At 46.4% G+C, this 20183-nt stretch overlaps 1 protein-coding gene across 11 annotated transcripts in view; it reads left to right on the forward strand.

Annotated features, from left to right (window-relative positions):
• Window positions 1–7856: 7856 nt before the first annotated feature.
• The window catches only part of CDH13 (cadherin 13), a 1167676-nt gene continuing 1155349 nt past the window's right edge, over window positions 7857–20183 (forward strand). For 10 of the 11 annotated variants that reach the window (XM_077984054.1, XM_077984047.1, XM_077984053.1 and 7 more), the window contains exon 1: window positions 7857–8025. Coding sequence is in view for 6 of the 11 variants with exons in the window: in XM_077984047.1 (XP_077840173.1) it covers window positions 7946–8025 (80 nt within the window). In the remaining 5 variants the exon portion in view is untranslated. 11 annotated transcript variants of the gene reach the window in all.

Genomic DNA, 20183 nt, shown 5'->3' on the forward strand with positions numbered 1-20183 from the left:
TTTTGCTGCAGCAAATGTAAGTATTAGAAACAGCAGACTTGCAGGAATAAGGAAGAACTCCACAATGCACCTGCACTCTCTTACTGATGCATCCCACTCCTGTCTATTAAATGTCTGCTCAGTGCCAGGCAATGTGCAGGCAATGAGCATCCGAGAGAGAGGGACAGACATCATCCCTGACTTAATGGAAATTGCACACCTGTCATTTAAAATCCACAGAACCTTAGATTTTCTTCACTTTCCCTTTGTTCTAGCTCAATTATTTGCCTTTTCTGGGTCTCATTTGGTTAAATTCTGACAGCTGTCACACATTCAGAATCATTAAAATACAGTTTTCTGTGCTTAACTTGCTTCCACCGATTAACTTTCCCCAACTCATTATGGTAGTCCTGACCTTGGTCTATCCATAAAAGACCATAGAAACCATTAACCGAATGGGTTGCTTTTTATAGGAGCAGCACAATTTTATCTACTAGAGGCATTGGCAGATTTGGATTACATTGTAAATAAATTTATCCAATGCAAACATTCACCAATCTGCATTGCATTGTAAATAAATTTTCCCAAGTAATTGTTAAGTGATGGCCTTACAATCATGTTGGCATAAGAAAAACAACCAGAGAGAAATTCAGTAGCTTTGCAGTAAATATTGAAGAGGAAATGGGATTTGCAAGGGGACAGTCAGCTTGGATTAGATGGATAGAAGGAGAGGGCCATTTGGTGAGTCAAGGAATTATCAAGGAATTGAATTTGTGATAGACATTAAGTGTTGGCTGTACCCATGTAAATATCTATGCTAGATGTAAGTATTCAGCTTTTTGCCCATTCCCTGAGCTACACATAGTCCCAAGAAGGGGGTTCATTTATATATAAGTCAGCTATTTCTGGATAAAGCAATCACAGCAATCTCTGTGTCATATGGGAGTAAAGATTTATTCCAATGGATTGGCTGAGGTTTGACTGGTCTGACCTAGGCTGGGGCAGTCAGATCTCACTGCAGGTGTGAGATGGAATGGAGTGTCTCAGCTTCACATGTTTCTCATCTTTTTTGAACCAGCTGGACATCCAGGAAATGTTCCTTTCATGGAAATGGCAGTGGCACAAGAGAACAAAGGGCTCTTAAGATGTATGCTTAGAAGTGCACACTGCCATCTCCATCTCATTTGATTCACCAGTGCAAGCCAAATGGACAAGCCCAAAGTCAAATGCAGTATGTTCACTACACCTTTGATGAAGCAAGAATTAGATCCAGGTAGAGGTGAAGAATTAGGGCTCAAAGCAAATCTACCACATTCATAAGTAAGTTTCATCTACTATTCATTCATTCATCTACTATTGCGTAGGCTCATGTTTTGTGCCAGACACTGTGTGGGGCAGAAGGAGAGATGTCCATGTCATATTTGTATACCACTCACTAGTTAGGAACCTGATAAAAAGAGTTCTTGCTCTCGTTGTCTTCTCTATGTTGTGTACAACAGTCTGCTAAAAAAGTCTCTCTTCCTCAATTCTGGGCCTCAATTCAATCCATCTTCCAATGTGGCTGGAATGATCTTCCTAAACTGTAAATTAGACATTAAACCTCTGTTTAAGCAGTTTAAATGATTCCCTCTTGCCAGTAGGATAAAGTTTAGTCTCCTAAGGTTGATTAAGCTGGTTCTCATCTGAACCCCTAAACTGCCCAACCTTGCCTTCTGCCATCCCTCTGGTCACCAGCCACTTCCACAAATGCCTTTTTTTCTTCACTTTCCCTTTGTTCTAGCTCAGTGATTCCTGACTTGGGGAGAAGAGACGGGCAGATTGGGACAGGAGGGCTGAGAAGCCATTGTAAGAGATCTTATCTAAACACGCAGTAAGCATTGCTTGTCAAGTGAATAAATGATACCCCCGACACAAACACAGACACTGTCGTTTTGGACCTTTACCTATATGCGGTTGTAAAGAATAAACTTCAAATTCTGCTAGAAGGAAGGGTTGAATTATGAGCTTTCCTTTGCAGTTATTTCTTTTCTCATCAATGGATATGAAAAATACAGCATCTGCAAAGTGGAGACCCATGATGGTTTTTGACACATAATGGAAACCAGCAGTGGATCCGTTGTCTCTTCTTTTTTATTTTTATCTTTTTTCCTTCAGATAGGGTCTCACTCTGTCACCCAGGCTGGAGTAGAGTGGCACAATCTTGGCTCACTGCAACCTCTGCCTCTTGGACTCAAGCGATCCTCCCACCTCGGCCTCCTGAGTAGCTGAGACCACAGGCATGTGCCACCACACCCAGCTAATTTTTGTATTTTTTGTGAGGATGGGGTTTTACCATGTTGCCCAGGCTGGTCCTGAACTTCTGGACTCAAGTGATCACCTGCCTCAGCCTCCCAACGTGTTGGGATTACAGGCATGAGCCAGTGTGCCCGGCCCCCTCGTCTTTTCTTAAACACATGATCCTCCATAGCTCTGGCTACCTTGACTATGTTTCAGCACCCCCTGTAGCACATTATAACAGCATTTCTCCCAATTAGTCATATTTTCTTAAGCATACACACCATGCCTCATAATTTATTTCCCTGTTGCTTAACCTAGGGGCTAATATGCAATAGGGACTTTAGGGATATTTTTTGAATGAATAAATAAATATTTGTGAGTGAGTAGTGGAGAACTCTCTGGAGCATTGGTTTTCAAAGTATACATTTCAAGGGCTTGTTAAACACAGAATATTAGACTCCACCCCAGAATTTCCAAACCAGTAGAACTAGGGGCTTGACCTACCTGTGAATTTTCATTGCTGACAAGTTTCCAGGTGATGCTGATGCTGCCGGTCTTGGGCCACACTGTAAACATCATTGCTATACTGAATTGGCACTGAGATGATTCTCTGTGTAAAAATAACCCCAGCCACTAATTTTGGGTAAGGGAGACACCTAGAGGGGGGTTTTAACTGCTTCTTGTTCAGAAAATAAAAATTAGTGTCTGAATGCCCAGTTTTGCTTCTCATGAGGGACTGAAGCACTAAAGACAATTGGGCCAATTTAACTGAGATGGCCTAAAAGTCACCCCTGGTTTCATCTCCATTGCTAGTGTGGAAGTTATGCTTGTATTAAACATATCACAGAGGACACTGTATTAGGGCAGAACCTAAAAAGATGAAGGAGTATTTTTTGTCTTATTCTTAGATGTGTGGGCTCTGCCTACATCGAGGAAATTCAGAAGGATATCACACCCTATGTGTCCTCCACAAAAGATCTTCAGACACCCACAGGCTCACACATGTTCTTCACTGTGTCTAGTCCTGGTCTGGACTATTGCGAGAAGACCTTGCATCGTAGGGAGCTACATGTGATGGGCCTCTCAGCATCACACATTTTTCAACGCAAAAGCCACTTAATTTACCCACTCAGACCAAGTTTTCTAAGCACCTGCCATGCTCCAGACCTTGTTCTGAGCATACAGCAGTAAAAATACAGAAATGAGCTTATATTCCAGAGGAAGAGACAGACAGCAAGCCAACAGATGTAATCACTCATTAATTATTGCTACAAAACAAATCACCTCAAAATGTAAAGCAATTGTTTGTTTTCAGGTCACATACCTGGCAATCAGCTGAGCTGGGCAGATTCTGATGGGCTTGTTCAAGCATCTGTGGGCCCATGAGGGGCTCATCTTTCCTCCTAGGACCAGTGGGATAGCCCACAAATGCTCTTTTCAAGACATCAGTAGGAGCTTTTGCTAGAGCAAGCTAAAACACAGAGAGTCTCTTGGGACCTGAGCTTATAACTGGCACCTCATCCCTTCTGCTTCATTTAATTTGTCACAGAAGTCGCACGGCTAAACCCAAGGCCAAGGGGCAAAGGGCACAGATGCAGGCTGGAATGAAGGATTGAGATGATAATGCACGCAACAATGCGTAGCAGAAGGTCAAGTAATGCAGGGGCCAGGAAGAAACATGAAGCAGTGTTTGTGGCTTAAGAGCGATCAGGAATGCTGCTTTTGGTCAGCACTTTGGTAGCCAGGGAGACTTGTAGGATGGTGCATTGTCCTAATCTTGGGTGTTTTTAGCAGGCGTTCCCATTGTAGGGGGTGAGACATTAGCATGAAGGTATGTTGTAGTGCTATGTGATACGGTCTTCCCTGCATGCTGTGCAAGTAGGTCCCAGTTATCCAGGTCCCCAGACACGCCTAATCGCTGCGTTGTTGCATAAGGGCTTCTAGCTGGATTAACCCCGCTCTATACAAATGCCTCATCATAGCAGCACATTGAAAGCATAACAAAATTCGAATACATTATCTCTGCTGGACTATAAGCCAGTCACCCCCTCCCCCTGCACACACACACCCATGTGCTTGTACGTATACACACAGAAACATGCACACATTCATACAGCCACATCCACCCACTGTGGAATGCCTTCATCAACATCAGCCAAGGACAGGAAACAAGCTCAACCCTTGGCACCCACAGGAGGCAGCTGCTGGCTGTTGGATTATTCCTTCAGTGCCAAGCTAGGCTGATGCGTCTGGAAAAGGGGTGTGAACCTTGAATGTGTCTAAAGGCAGACACAGCTTCTCGAGGAGCCCACAGATGCTACAGCAGCTGGGGCTTAGTCGGGGGATGATACGGGGTAGGCGGCAGAGTGGGGATATGTAGGGTTCAGCTTTAGTATTTATTTGCCACATCAATCAATTCATCAGCCAAAAAACCCCTATTAGGGAACTAAATAAAAAGCAAAGCAAAACAAAGAAGAACGGATTTCTTCTTCAGAAGCCTTTTAGCATTGGAATGAAATAATTTTTCTTCTGTTTTTGTTGGACAAAGTATGATCTCTGGTTGTTTGGTGAAATGCACATTCTCTGAAAGTTGAGAGGAATAGATGATAGAGGGGAAGAGAAACATCAATATTTACAATAGTCCTAGGAGTGTTATCATGTTATTATTCCCATTTTATTGATAACAAACTGAGTCTTAGGGTACAAAAGTGACTTGCCTCATGTAGGTGGAATCTGAAGATCTCAATTCAGGTCTTATCTTTCTGACAAATCTTTTTCCACCTTAGTAGGCTCGGCATGTTTGGAACCTTGTGGGATTACAGAAGTGAGCCTCAATGCCTAAGGAGACTCCAGAAGTCAACTCCTCTCACTCCTGAAAAGCCAATCTGTGGGGATTGAGGCAAGAAAGGAATGCAGACTGGCCTTTTGGGCACACCCACCTGGAATCAGGTGAGGTTTACCGGAGCCACTCTGCCTGCCAGTAGAACAGCCCAGGACAAAAGCCTGGGACCTTTGCAAATGCCTGAGCAGGACTTTGCAGGGGATAGAATCAGCAGGATTTTTACCAAATGACATCCATCTTAATTGGTAGCATCAGACTCATGAGGTCTTCCATGGCCTGGGCATCACAAACTCATTACTGGTCATACTGCCAATGGCCTCCTTTTATATATAGTTGATGAATTTGAGGACAAACCAGAGAATTGCCCTTGGCCAAACCAAGCTGTCTCACCCAATACTTTTTCCCCCCTTGGGGAAATACTGGGGCAAAAAGCACATCCAGGGAAACCAATCTGTCTGACACTGGCAATTAAATGCTCCAGGCTTGAAGGGACATGGTGCTTTTGCACATGGGTCATTGGCTAGATGTACACACACTGCCCCACCCCCGGACAAGGGGGCCAGCAAATGCAATCCTACCATGATCCCAAAAGGGGAAACATTGGAAATATTTGGTAATCAGCACTAAGGACAAGGGAATGGGGAGACCACAGAAGGCCAGCAGAACTATAAAATCCACAGCACCGAACTGTCCTTAGAAGGCAGCCTTGGACACTCCCTCCTCTGAGGGACTGCTTCCCTTAACTGAGCTGCTGCAGATAGAAACCTAGCTAGATCCTCGTCTTCTGTGGTCTAGTTCCTCATGGTGGTTTATCACCTCCCAAGCTGTCCTCTGCTCTCTTTCGCTATCTTTGTATTGCTAAGCCATGGGCTCAGTTTAACTGGCCCTGAATGACAAGATGATGCCCTTCTTGGAATGGAGAAAAGTCTGGATATTTCCAGATGCCTTGATTTGAAGCCTGTTTGACTCCGAAGTTCCCTGGTAAACCAGAGGGAGACGTGAGGATAGATATCCACACACATGGATTCCAAAGTGTCATGACCTGTGACATCATCTGTCAGACCGTATTGATCAGAGGCTCCAGGACAGATGACCCTATTTAGGCAGGGAAATGAGTGGGTGAAGCAGCAAGATTCACCTTTCCCAGTTTCATCTGGGGGTTGTTTTGCCAACATTGCCATCTGTTGGGCCAGTGCTGGCTACAGCAGCCAAGCTTCAGACATCACTGCATCTTTCTCAATGACCTTGGGACCACAGGAGATAACCTTCTGACCAAACAGTAGCCAATGAAGGAATCTTAAAAGGCACATCGCTTTATATTTACTCAGTGGTTATGTCGTCACTTAATCCTCACCACAACCTTATGAATTCAGTATAATTCGTATTTTCATTTTACCTGTGAACAAATGGAGGCAGAGAGTTTGAGTAACTTATGAGTAAGTGGCAGATCTGGGGGCTGTGCCTAGATGATGTGGCTCCAGACTCCTTGCCCCTCCCCACCTTCTGCTGCATCTTGATTGAGTCTAGCCATCTATTTCTTTAACACACACTAATTGCTATCTCCATGTTCCAGGCCCTGTGCCAGATGCTAGAAATACATCCCCGTCCACTGGATCTTGGCATGGTCCATTGCTCAGTGTCCTGTTATGTTACATGTTACATAATGCATTTATTCCTGTATTTAGCCCATGGAAAATAATGCTGAAAGACATTGCCTACATGTTTCTACAACAAAACTGTGTAACTGATGTTTCTTTTATTGCTTTGGCTATCAGGAAGCTCTTATCCAAATCAGAGCAAATACATTAGAATTTGGGCTTGTCATTTCAGTTTGCTGAACTTTTCCTTCTGGCCCAGATTTTCTATTTTGGTTCATAAATTCTATTGCACAAATGTCCTTTAATGTAAAACACCTTAAATTCTTTTTAAAGGAAGGCTGCATGGAAATGATAAATTAAGGTCTTCCCTGCATATTCTTAGATTTCTACTAGGGAAGGCAGACTTAGATGTCCCTCTTACCCTCAGTCCCAAAGCACCCCGTTTATAAAATCCCTTAAGCAGTGACTACGGCTGTTCTGAGTACCTGGGGGTAGTTCAGAGCTTCTGAGAGGTAACATCCATACATAAAAAAAGAAGTTTTCTCCAATCCAGATCCCAGCTTTGGTGCCAGATGCACATTTGTGGAGTAGGTGGCTAGTCAGACTCTCACCTGAGCAGTTAATAAAATCTATTGCCCCTTGATGGAATTTTTTCTGCAAACTCCAATTGATCTGTCCTCTTTGTGATTTGTGAGATGGCAGGAAAACACCAAACACCATCATGACTTGGGCCACAATGGGGGTAAAAAAGGAAAAAAGAAAAAAAAAAATCCACTGCCAAGGCTTGCCAGGCATAGAAAGGGCTGGAACTGCTGGGGTCATTTTATTTGATTTATTGGAAATAGAGTAGATCTTATTAACATTTTAATAAAGAGAATCTTTTTGCACTAGGCTGGAAGTGGCCGCCAGTCCCCCGTGCAATTCCATTCTCTGGAAAAGTGGAATCAGCTGGCATTGCCCAGCGTGATTTGTGAGGCTGAGCCCCAACAGTCCAAAGAAGCAAATGGGCTGCCACCTCCGCGGGGCTCGCTCCTCGCGAGGTGCTCACCCCGTATCTGCCATGCAAAACGAGGGAGCGTTATGAAGGAATCCGTCTTGTAAAGCCATTGGTCCTGGTCATCAGCCTCTACCCAATGCTTTCGTGATGCTGCTGCTGATCTATTTGGGAAGTTGGCTGGCTGGCGAGGCAGAGCCTCTCCTCAAAGCCTGGCTCCCACGGAAAATATGCTCAGTGCAGCCGCGTGCATGAATGAAAACGCCGCCGGGCGCTTCTAGTCGGACAAAATGCAGCCGAGAACTCCGCTCGTTCTGTGCGTTCTCCTGTCCCAGGTAGGGAAGAGGGGCTGCCGGGCGCGCTCCGCGCCCCGTTTCCGCATTCAGATCGCTCGGCACAGGCAGGGTGAGGGGGCTTTCGGGGGGTCGGGGCCTCCGGTCGCGGCGGCGAAGACAGATCAGGGCTCGGTAGGGAGGTCATTCCGAGCCCAGAGATCCTAGGCACCCCCTCACACACAGGCTTCCACTCTGGCGTGTGTGTGTGTGTGTGTGTGTGTGTGTGTGTGTGTGTGTGTGTGTGTGGAGGTTTGTTCACGGGAGGAGGAGAGAGCTCCCGGTCCTTTTTTGCTAGCAGGGGCGACATTCTCGCCCACATCAAGTGGGGTAACTTTGGTTCCCTCCTCCGGAGGCTCCGTGCATTGGAGAAAGACTCAGTTGGAGGCGACTCCAACGAGCCGCGGTTTCCAACCCAGCCCAGCGCCCAGCGGCGGAAGCGCTGCTCGAGTCCGGATTGCGGGCTGCGGGGCTGGAGAGGCCGAGCAGGCACCACCGACTTCCCGGGGCGCCCGGGCCCCCTGGCACAGCCCGGCTGCGCGCTGGAAGGCGCCTCGGGGCAGCAGAGAGCCGCAGCCCGGCTGCCGCTGTCGCTCAAAGGCGCCGGCGCCGGCCGCACCCGCATCGGGGTCCTTTTGCTCACAGACCCGGGCCCGAAAGGGCCGGAGCGCGTCCCCCGCCAGGGCGCAGGCCCCAGCCCCCCGCACCCCTATTGTCCAGCCAGCTGGAGCTCCGGCCTGATCCCGGGCTGCCGCCTCTGCTGCCTTCCCTGGGCGGGAGCGGAGCGCAGAGAAAAGTTCAAGCCTTGCCCACCCGGGCTGCAGCTGCCTGTTAACCCTCCGAGCGCTGCGGCGCGAGGGAAGGGCCCGCCAACCAGGAGAGGGGGCGAGGGAGACGCGGTCAGCCTGCAATCACCTCTGCATCTCAGAGATTTCGGGAAGTTTGAGTGCAGGAAAGCAGCGCTCCGAGGCCAGGCCTGGGGTGCTGGCGGCTGTGGGGGGCACGCCCAGCGCTGCTCGGGGGCCTGTGGTTTCGGAGAGCACCCGATCCAGTCCCCCATCGCCTCTCTGGCAGGCTTTGGGACTTGGAGTGAGCTGGCAGCCTTCAAGTGGGTGGATAGGAGCCAGGGCAGGGCAGGGCCGGGCAGAGAGGAGGGAAAGAGACAGGGAGTGCCTCAGGGTGCTAGGAATAAGTGTTGAGTTCCTGGCTGGGGTAGAGCCTCAGGTGTGAGTTTGCGGGTGAGAGGGAGGGGAAGGGAGTTGGGGTCCCAGGTAGGGACTGTCTGGGATGGGGAGACAGGAGCAGCCTTCTAAGGGGAGACACTGCTAGAGCAATGTTGGGGTTAGACTTTGGAAATGGGCTAACGTCTCAGAAATGCAGTGATGGGTGATAGTACCAGGGGAGATTCAAGTGCCTGAGCCCGCTCCCATGCTCCTGAGTTGTTTCTTTCTTGGATATACAGTCCCCATTGAGGACTGCCCAGTTATAGCTCCTTTTCTACCAGGCTTTGCTGGTTGATTATCTTGGGGTCTCTACAATCTTGAGTCTTGCCATGGATCCCAAGCCTGGCTGTGAACCAGTTTTCCAGATGTCCTGTAACCTAAAGATTCCTAAGGCTGTATGTGTGTACATATACCCCAGTTTAGCAAGGCGGTTTGGAGCATGCCTCAGACAGCAAGGATTGAGACAGATCCTTCCTGCCATCTGCTAGTGGTACCACCCTGGGCAAGTTGTTTAACCTCTTTGAGCTTCCAAGTTCTCCATTGTAAAATAATCTGCTGCCTTCCTAGGACTGCTGAGTGGATAGGATTGCATTCAACAGGATGTCCTATGCAATGCATGCCACTCTGGGAGCTGTGGGTGTCTGAGAGCACTTACCATTGCGTTGTCCAGGACTTCACAGTCCTCTTTTTTTCTTGGCAGGTTTCAACCTCAGTTCAGATTCCAGGGCTTGCCCAAAGTTATGCCGCCTTTACAGCAAGACAGACCACGTGACAGGGCCCCAAGATCGATTTGTATGCACTAAGGGCTCTGTGCATGGTTCTTTTTGCAAATGAACTGGTGGGTCTCCTCACCCAGGGCCAGGCTGGCACAGGTGGGTTCTGAAGGCTCACTCTATTTATTTAGACGAAGGAAGCAGAGATTTTGCTGTGAATTGAAATGATTGCCCTGAGAGGCTTATTTCTATTTTCAATTGTTATGCATATCAGAGCAAATGTCCACATTAGGATAGTAATGGATATCCCGGTAGCAATAGTACCTCACAGAAAAATCATTTTGATGCAATCCAGTTAACCGGCAAGAAGTTCCACTGCAGAGCTCTGTGTGCCATAGAAAAAAGTGGGGAAAGTCTTGAAGGCTTTGAGTCGACAAGTAAAAACAAAACTTTCCTGAGGCAGAGAGAAAACAGAAGGAAAAAACAATGTAATAAAGCAAATTAGTCACTCGGCCCTGGTGGTGTTCAGGCAAGCCTGTATGTTTTTTTCCACCACAGTTGTAAAGCATTGGGTCTGGCTTTGGAAGCCATCAATCTCTGTAAGCCTACTGGCTTGCTTGTTGTTTTAGGCATTTTGGTAGGAGGTGAGGAATTCTAAGCATCAATGACTGGAAGCTGGCACCGTTGAACACTCACCTCTCCTATCCCCTGGGGTGTTTTGGGGAAGTCTGTCCCAGAAGTGGCCTCTGGAATTTGCCTATGATAAGTAATGAGTACGAAACAAATCAAGAAAGAAATGAGCAAAAAATTCCGTGGTAAATGTGATTCCCCTCCCTATTTGGGTAGCACTTACAACTAACCAAGAGTTCTAACAATGAATGAGTAATCCCCCAAGAATTAGGAATTTAGGGAGTGGTTCAGGCTTGGAGGACAGTCACTTGGGAGTGACTAAAAATGTTCCATGGAATTCTGAGATTTCGCTATAAAGTGGGGAGTTCTCTCTTGGGGTCAGAATCTTGATTTTCAGGATTTTCAATGAGAATCAGTGTCTTGTAGTGCTCCTGCAAATTTGTGTGTTATGTTTTAAGAGCACTGTTTATTTGCAGAACCTTTTGGATGAGGAAAAAGACACAGGGTTGAAGAGAGTGCTGTCCCCTGCCCCCCTAGGGTTGATACATGACAGCCTGTAAGATTTCCAGAGCACTAGGGAAACGGAATATGTAGTAAAAGGAGTCAGTGATAGAGTTCACCTGTCTGAATATTTTTTTTAGCAAGTCCCAAAACAGGTTTAATAAACTGCAAAGCTGAGTATGTAATCTGGAATTTGCGTAATTCCACAGTCTATACTAAAAGCCCCAACAGTCATCTTAGCTGATCGCTCCTACTCTGCCTCCCTCCCTTCTCCCCTTTTCTATCTTTAGCCCTTGGGTTTTCCATTAAGTAAAATCTATTTCCTTCCAGAAGTATCCTCTATGTGTTATAGTGAAATTGCCCAACAAACCAACATACCCGATAACAGCATTATCTAAAAGTATCAGCACTTGGATGTGTAAGTTGAGCCTCAATCTGAAGTTCAATGTTTAGAGTAAAGTATAGCTAGGTTCTTGAAAACATCCTTATTTCCTTCCAAAAATACAATTGCTCGGGGAGTCTAGTTAATTTATATTTAGTGGAAGGTAAGGAAAAGGACAAACTATGGATTTAATTTACACCTGAGTGACAATCATATCATCTAAGTAGCCAACAGTGTTTCTGTGTGCGCATCTGAGCGAGTGTGTACATCTCTGTGCATTTTGATCTTGTAATACCTGTTGAAAAATTTCTCCAGAAGAGGGCTCCATCCACAGCATTACAAAATTCTGAATCTACAGCTCATTTTAAAGAACTTCAACGTAGCAACTCCATCAAAACAAAACTATTCTCCTTATTACACATTATCTGCCACAAGCATCCCCAAATGAGAAATCCTGCCATTTTTCACTGTCTTTCTTTCTTTCTGTATCTCTCGCTTGCTTGCTTGCTTTCGCTTTCTTGCTAGCTTTCTTCTTGCTTTCTTGCTTTCTCTGTCTCTCTCTTTCTTGCTTGCTTGCTTTCTTTCTTTTGCTTTCTTGCTTTCTTGCTTTCTCACTAGTTTTCTTTTTGCTTTCTTTCTTTTCCCCTATTGTAGCTGGTTCTGTTCTAATTCATTCTTCAACTCTGTATCCCCTGTGAGTATTGGAGCAGGGAGAATTTCAAAGACCTTTGTAGACAATGCAATATGGAATGTGAGGAAGTTTTGAAATTTCCTGGCATTTGACTTTGGTTGGACTTGATTTTATTCTTTAGGCAGCCAAAAGGCAGGAACAGTTCTGCCTGTGGAAGGAGATAGCCTTCCCCCTTACATAACCACCCAGAAGCATGCCTCCTGAGCTTGGTCCACTCACTTTCCAACACCCATTGAAAAGGAGAGGGAAATATCCACCTGTCATCCAATTACAATAATCAGCTGGACAGAATCAAACCAAGTGACCAGTGGTTTCGGCATTGTTTCTATTTAGCTGTCGACCAGGTGCCCATGCACCTATGAGAATCTGACCCTCCTGAAGGATGTTGCCAATATAATTCCCCACAGCCTGCTTCTTCTGCAGCCACCTGGGATCCCAGGCCTGGCTCCCCAGGTATGAACAGGCTGCACAGACAATGGTTGGGCTGTAGGATCTCTTGCTTCTGCAGTAGGCACTCAGCAGTGGCCTTATTCTAGAGTTAGGGCGGAAAGTCATCTTTCTCTGCTGAGAGAGGCAGCTTCGGGGAAGGCAGGAGAGGAGAAGAAAGGACATTTCTAACTTGAAGTGCCGACTGAGCCAGGGTCTGTGGAGGTAAATGGGTCACCCTCTGGCTTAGCAGGTTGAACCTCGAGACATCTACTTGGTGGTAATGAAACTCATCTCTCCCAACCCTGCAACTCTGGCTTCTGGGCAGAGGTTGCCAAGTAGCAGCCACAGACTAAATTTGGCGGTGGATGCACTTTGTTTGGCGCAAATGTTTTGAAAATTGTACATTAATAAAAAAGAAATCCAGGTTTCTAGTATTTCTGAAAAAGTCAGGTCAGACAGCCCTAGATCCACACTTCCACATGGCCATACTTGACAGGGCTGAGTCACTACTGCCCTGTTTAGGCAGGACGTGCCTTGGTAGCTTGCCACAATCCCCACCACTCTCTACTACCTAGCCTTCTGTGCTCACTAATTTTGCCTGCTTGCCTCTAGGGCTTTTTGAGTTTGGAACCTCTGCTTTCACAAATGTTGAGGTTTGATCAAATTGATGCAGTTAATTTCTCAGTGATGGACTATTTGAAAAGGCAGGGAGCGGCCTTTTCTCATTCCCTGTGATTGAATTCCATGGATGTGTGCTTTGGAACAGCATGACCAAGGAGACTGCCCCTTCCTGAGCACGTTACTGGCAGCACTGCTGGACGGACACCCAGAGTGACATAGCACCCAGAGAGACACAGCACCCAGAGAGACACAGCACCCAGAGGGACACAGCACCCAGATCATTGCTTCAGATGTAAGAGTTATGCAGAGAAGTGACACACTGCAGCTCTGAGTCAGTACAAGCCCTGGCACACCAGTGTGTTGGTACAAAATGTCATCATGCATCGGCAGCCAAGGGACTCTGAAACCCTGGGATCACATAGAGGCCCTCATACCCTCTCTGTCAGCAGTCCCCAACCATTTTGGCACCAGGGACTGGTTTCGTGGAAGATAGTTTTTCCACGGACTGGAAGTCAGGGGATGGTTTTGGGATGATTCAAGCACATCACATTTATTATGCATTTAATTTCTATGTTGTTACATTGTAATATAAAATGAAATAATTATACAGCTCACTATAATGTAGAATCACTGGGAGCCCTGAGCTTGTTTTTCTGCCACTAGATGGTCCTATCTGGGGGTGATGGGAGACAGTAACCGATCATCAGGCATTAGATTCTCATAAGGAGAATGTGACCTAGATCCCAGCCATGCACTGTTCACATAGGGTTCTAACTCCTATGAAAATCCAGTGCCACGGCTGATCTGACAGGAGGCGGAGCTCAGGCGGTAATGCGAGTGCTGGGAAGACATTATAAATACAGATGAAGCTTTTGCTTGCTCACGGGCCACTCACCTCCTGCTGTGTGGCCTGGTTTCTAACAGGCCATGGACTGGTACTGGCCTGGGGGTTGGGGACCCCTGCTCTATGTAGTGTTGTACCAAGAGCATCGCTGTCCTTGGAGAACAGTGACACCTGGACATCGTCATTCCAGGAGTGTTGCTCCCCCACGGTGTAGACATAACCAGAACATCACAATAACTTACTGTACTTAGACTTGCCAGGGCCTCTGGGAACACCGTCCTAGTATTCAGCACCTCTGTAACTTCAGGACAAAGTTGCATCTGCAGCTTTGTCACCTAGAGTACTTTTTTTGAGACAGAGACTCACTCTGTCACCCAAGTCAGAGTGCAGTGGCGCGATCTCGGCTCACTGCAACCTCCACCTCCAAGGTTTAAGCAATTCTGTGCCTCAGCCTCCCGAGTAGCTGGGATTACAGTTGACCGCCACCAGGCCCAGCTAATTTTTGTAGTTTTAGTAGAGATGGGGTTTCACCATCTTGGCCAGGCTGGCCTTGAACTCCTGATCTCGTGATCCACCCGCCTCACCTCCCCAAGTGCTGGGATAAACAGGCGTGAGCCACTGCGCCTGGCCGAGTACTCTTATGCATAGGACACTGTCACACCTAGCACCGTCCTGGAGCTTGTGTGATGTTTTTATATCTGTTTTAACAGTTAACACCCACAACTGTTCTACACACAGTGTTAATGCTACAATTAATGCTCTCTGGCTCTGTAAATACCAGACTAATCTGTCTGCCTCATCCCATACCAGCAGGTGAGCCTCAGATGATTCTTGTTTTCCATAGCTACAGACCCCAAAGATCAGGGTAAATATAACTCCATATACTCATATTAAAAAAAGTGATTGTTTTTCCTCTGCCAGTTGCCAACAGAAGTCAAATTCTCGAAAATTAACATTAGCAATAGGCACGTTTTGACATGTCATGTCTCATTTCAAAGACACCAATGAGCGTCACCCGATCTGCTGCAGAGGCACAAAGACCCTGTGTCTCCTAGCTGAACGCAGGCTGGGCTGGGGCGGAGGGCAGCAGCTGCTCAGCCATCAACAGCCCTGCCACATGCCTGGGCAGGGCCCGGAAATGAGCTCAGCCTCTGGAGGAGCCTGGGGAATGGAAGGAAGGAATGTGGCAGCCGCCATCCTTGCCTTACGGGGTCTTCAGGCCAATGTCTCTTTCCCCCAAGGTGTTAGGGAACCGCATTCCTGTGTTGTGTGCTGCAGGAAGAAGGTGCTGGCTGCAGACACCTGAAGCTTGAGCTTCTGTGGCTGTCTCCCTGTGGACTGATTGATGTAGGCCCTGTGGAAAGTTGCTGGACACTGCCAGCAGAACCGAGGCTGACTCAGACTGAGCGGAGTATCCCTCCTCAAATGCCATCAGCCGTTGGGCATTTGGGATCATCTAACTAAGGGGTTGCAAATTATGGCCCGTGAGCCAATTTCTGCCTGCAGCCTGGTTTTATAAATAGTTTTATTGGATGATAGCCACACCTATTCATTTATATAATTGTTTATGGCTGCCTTTGTGCTATAACAACAGAGTTGAGACTGTCTGGCCCCCGAAGCTGAAAATATTTACTATTTAGTCCCTTAGAGAAAAAGTTTCCTGACTCTTTATCTAACTTAAAGTTACAGCCAAAGAGGCTTCTGGGAGTCTTCTCATATAAGGGGGGGCCTGAGAAGTTCAGCCATTAGGGACTTTTCCTCCCAGGCCCCAAGCACTCAAGCAACTTGAGTTCAGGGAGATTCACCTGAGACCAAATGGCTCCAGTAAATACCTATGATCTCTGTGGAGGACCTACTATGTTCCAAGCACCACTTGTGTGTTCAGGATACAGCTGCTAATAAGGCAGACTGAGTCTCTGCTCGGGGCTCACAGCCTGGCAGGAAGGATCAATAGCAATTAATGAATAATTGAAGATGGAGACAATCGCGATGAGGGAAGGAAGCCCAGCTGTGTGAGGTCATGCCGTCCTAAATATTTTGCCTAGGTGTTCTTTGTCTTTCTCCTCCACTAGACTATAAGCTCCGTTGTGGCACACATTGTGGCTTGATTTGTTCACTTCTATACTCCCAGGGCTTAGAACAGTGCCTGGCACATAGTAGATACTCAGCAAACATGAATGAACAAATGAATGAATGAATACAAGAAAGACATCAGAGGCAGATGAAGGATCTGGGCGACTTCCTTGACAACCTGATGCTTGAGCCCAAATCTGGAGGAGCAGTAGGGCTTCCAGACAAAGACACAATAGAGGGCGTGGGTGGGGAAAGGCATTCCAGGAAGAAGACACAGTCTGGGTGAAGCCTCTATTTAGGGGAAACACCACACAGCCAAGGCAGTGGTGTGAAGTGTGGCTGGGAGGTGCCAGAGTCGATGGGGCCTTGTCAACCACTGCAAGGATATTGGTGTTTTTCTCAGAGCAAGTGGCAGCCATTGAGGGTAATGAGGGAAAGGTACAGAGTGACGTGATCAGATTTGCATTCTGGCTGTAAGTAGCAAATGGGTTGGAGCTGGGTAAGAATGGAAAGGAAAGTCTGGTCTAGGGCTGAGATCATGGGACGCTGGATTCAGGAATGATGGTACAGAGATGGGGCAGATGAGCGAAGTAGACTGATATGGTTTGGGTCTATGTCCCCAGCCAAATCTCATGTCAAATTGTAATCCCTAATGTTGGAGGTGAAGCACAGTGGGAGGTGATTAGGTGATCATGAGGGCGGATTTCCCCTTGCTGTTGTCGTGATAGTGAGTGAATTCTCACAAGACCTAGTTGTTTGAAAGTGTATAGCACTTCCCCCTTTGTGCCCCCTCTCTCTCTTGCTTGCTGTGTGAAGATGTGCCTCGTTCTCCTTCCCCTTCTGACATGGTTGTAAGTTTCCTGAGGCCTTTACAGCCATACTTTCTCTACAGCATGCAGCATTGCAAGCCAATTGAACCTCTTGTCTTTATAAATTACCCAGTCCCAGGCAGTTCTTTATAGCAATTCGAGAATGGACTAAATCCTATTCAGATAATCCAAGAGACATATAGGCGGATAACTTGACAGGCCTTGATGGTGGCTGGGTATGGAGATGGCAGGGCCGGGGAGAGGTTAAGGATGCCAGCTTGAGTTCTGACTCTTCCAATTGGCAGGAAGAGTCAAACAAGGAGACCAGGTGTTAGACATTGTAAACAGGGTCGGTCTGAGGGCTTCTCTACATGGGAGTGGAATCCAGGCTGCAGAACGTTCCTGGGAGAGGCACCTAAGACCTGCATTACAGTATTGCCAGCAGATCCAGTCCATGCTTGCATCTGGGATGGCCACTGTGGGGGCCTGGAAATGCCCTTGAATAAAGTGACCGAGGTGCAGCCCCTATAATTAACCAATCTCTGAGACTTTTCATGCACAAGATATTTAAGAGAAACATTGCCAAGCCCTTTAATCGTTTCTTGAACATTCCATCAGCAGCAATGGAAATAATTCTTACATGAAGCAAATAATGATCTCCTACCCTCAGCAATCACTTTGTGAATGCTAATGAGCCTCTTTCAGCATGTTGGGTGTAGCCTTGGTGACTTATGTTTTTGGTGTAGTAGGAGAATATTCAACTGGGTGCCAGGCAGTGGTATACTGGTAAATGTTTAACAATGGGGCCACTCTAAAGAAATACCCAAACCAAAAAGCAAAACCCAAACCAAGATACAACCAAGTAATTTGTACCTCTTGCCAATTTCTGTGGTGTAAATACTCCCATCATGGGCAATTTGAATCTACTAACCTGAGGGTTTCCTAAAAATTTAACAATGGGCTCTTGCAACCTGATACTAACTGGCTCCAGCACACCATGGACCTGGATCCTGTTTCTAGCTCACCCCCTCACTCATGGTGTGATCTTCAGCAAGCAGCTTCAATGTTTTCATCTGTAAAATGGACCAGGTTTCTTGGAGGTTCAAGTGAGTAAAAAGATGTTAGAATGCAGGGAAGTCTAATTTGCTGCAAAGATGCATGCAGGTTATCTAAATCATTATCACTTATAAGGAAACAGGTCCTTTGGCCAGGATTCTACAGCTGTCTAACTGGACCCTGTAAAAACACTTAGTGAGTTTGACTCAGCCACTGAATGAAGTTTGGTGTGTGAGAAACAGAGGGTGTACCTCTGCTCCTTGCAGTTCTGCATATTTTTGCAGTAAGAAAGATTATTGCGTTCTGTGGCAGTATTGATTCTCAACGTGTCTATCTTGTTTTCCTGCTGTCTTTCCCTTCTTTTCTTCCTGCTTTCCTCAACAAAGATACTTAGTGAGTGCTGTATGCCAGGCACTTTCCTAGGTACTTTATCCTCACAAGGTGAGGTCTGTATAGTTACTGTGCCCTTTTAACAGATAAAGAAACTGGTGAGTTTAAGGAACTGGCCCAAGATCACAGAATAACAAGTGGTGAGCTGGGATTTGCACCTGGGTCTGTGCGTGGGCGAGTCCACCTGGGGCCCATGTCTTCACTTAGCAAGTATTTATTGAGCATTTAGGGAATTCAGAGGTAAACAAGATGAACTGAATCCGTGTCTCATGGAGCTTATAGTCTTGTGGGAGCAGCAGATAAAAACAAGTAAGTAGTTGAAATAATTACAAATGTGGTAATTGTTACAATAGGAAACAGTAGAGGCTGAAATAGACTAAAGGGAGGAGAGGCTGCTGTGCCCTCCTTTGGTTCCTTTCATCTGCCTTGCCTCCCTCTTTCTGCCGTCTTTTTTTCTTCCTTCTTCCCTTAAATGTGAATACCTACCAAGTATGAAGAATGCTGCAAATCTGGGAACCCAGAGGTGAGCACGGCAATCTGGGACCTCACCAGGAAATGCGCTGGAGCAGAGTTAGAGCCAGGGGCTGCCTGGACCCAGAGCTGCTGGTACCTTGGACTGCTTAGGGGCATTAGGGAGACCTCCTAGCCCTTTGGAAGTGAGTTTGAATCCCTACCCAGCCATTTACACACTGTGTTGCCTCAGATAAGTGACTTCATTTCCCTCCTTGTCTGTTTTCCCCTGTATTAAAACAACTAAAAAGGAAAATCTGTGCTTGCCCTGCAGGATTTTTGTGAGAATTAAATAAGTGTATGCTAATGATGCCATCCTATGCTTAAGAAATGTTGGTTGTATTACTTTTCAACCTGTTCCCCAAGGAAGTTTATGGTCTAAAGGTGTCATGGGGCCTTGGCTTTCAGGATGTGACTAACTTAATGGGGGAAATGACTGTGTATTTTATAATGCATGGACATTAAAAAAAAAAAATAAAGTTTGCTCCCCAGGGAGGATTTGCCAATTCCCATATTAGTAGGTCCCCCAAGATTGTTCCCCTGGGGATTCATGCCTCATAAAATCATTTGATCTGGTGGGATCTCATCTTCCTTTTTTTTTTTATTATTATACTTTAAGTTCTAGGGTACATGTGCACAATGTACAGGTTTGTTACATATGTATACATGTGCCATGTCGGTGTGCTGCACCCATTAACTTGTCATTTACATTAGGTATATCTCCTAATGCTATCCCTCCCCCCCCCCCCACAATAGGACCCGGTGTGTGATGTTCCCCTTCCTGTGTCCAAGTGATCTCATTGTTCAGTTCCCACCTATGAATGAGAACATGCGGTATTTGGTTTTCTGTTCTTGCAATAGTTTCCTGAGAATGATGGTTTCCAGCTGCATCCATGTCCCTACAAAGGACATGAACTCATCGTTTTTTATGGCTGCATAGTATTCCATGGTGTATATATGCCACATTTTCTTAATCCAGTCTGTCACTGATGGACATTTGGGTTGATTCCAAGTCTTTGCTAAAAAAATTGGGATCTCATCTTCTTAATGTATGTGCCCATCAGCTGTTCCCAGGAGGCTCTATTAGGGCAGTATGTGTGTGTGTGTGTGTGTGTGTGTGTGCACAAATGTGTGTACCAGTGCCATGAGTACTTTTTTAAAGTCCCTCCATGTAACCACAATTTACTGTAGCTGCTATGCACTAGTTACCCATGTTATCTGGAATCCTTCCTGCAACCTTTAGAGGCGACTCTTATTCCCAATTTTATGTATGATGAGAAGTTCTGAGT

The sequence above is a fragment of the Macaca mulatta genome, chromosome 20 (genome assembly GCF_049350105.2).
Source record: "Macaca mulatta isolate MMU2019108-1 chromosome 20, T2T-MMU8v2.0, whole genome shotgun sequence".
NCBI lineage: Eukaryota > Metazoa > Chordata > Mammalia > Primates > Cercopithecidae > Macaca > Macaca mulatta.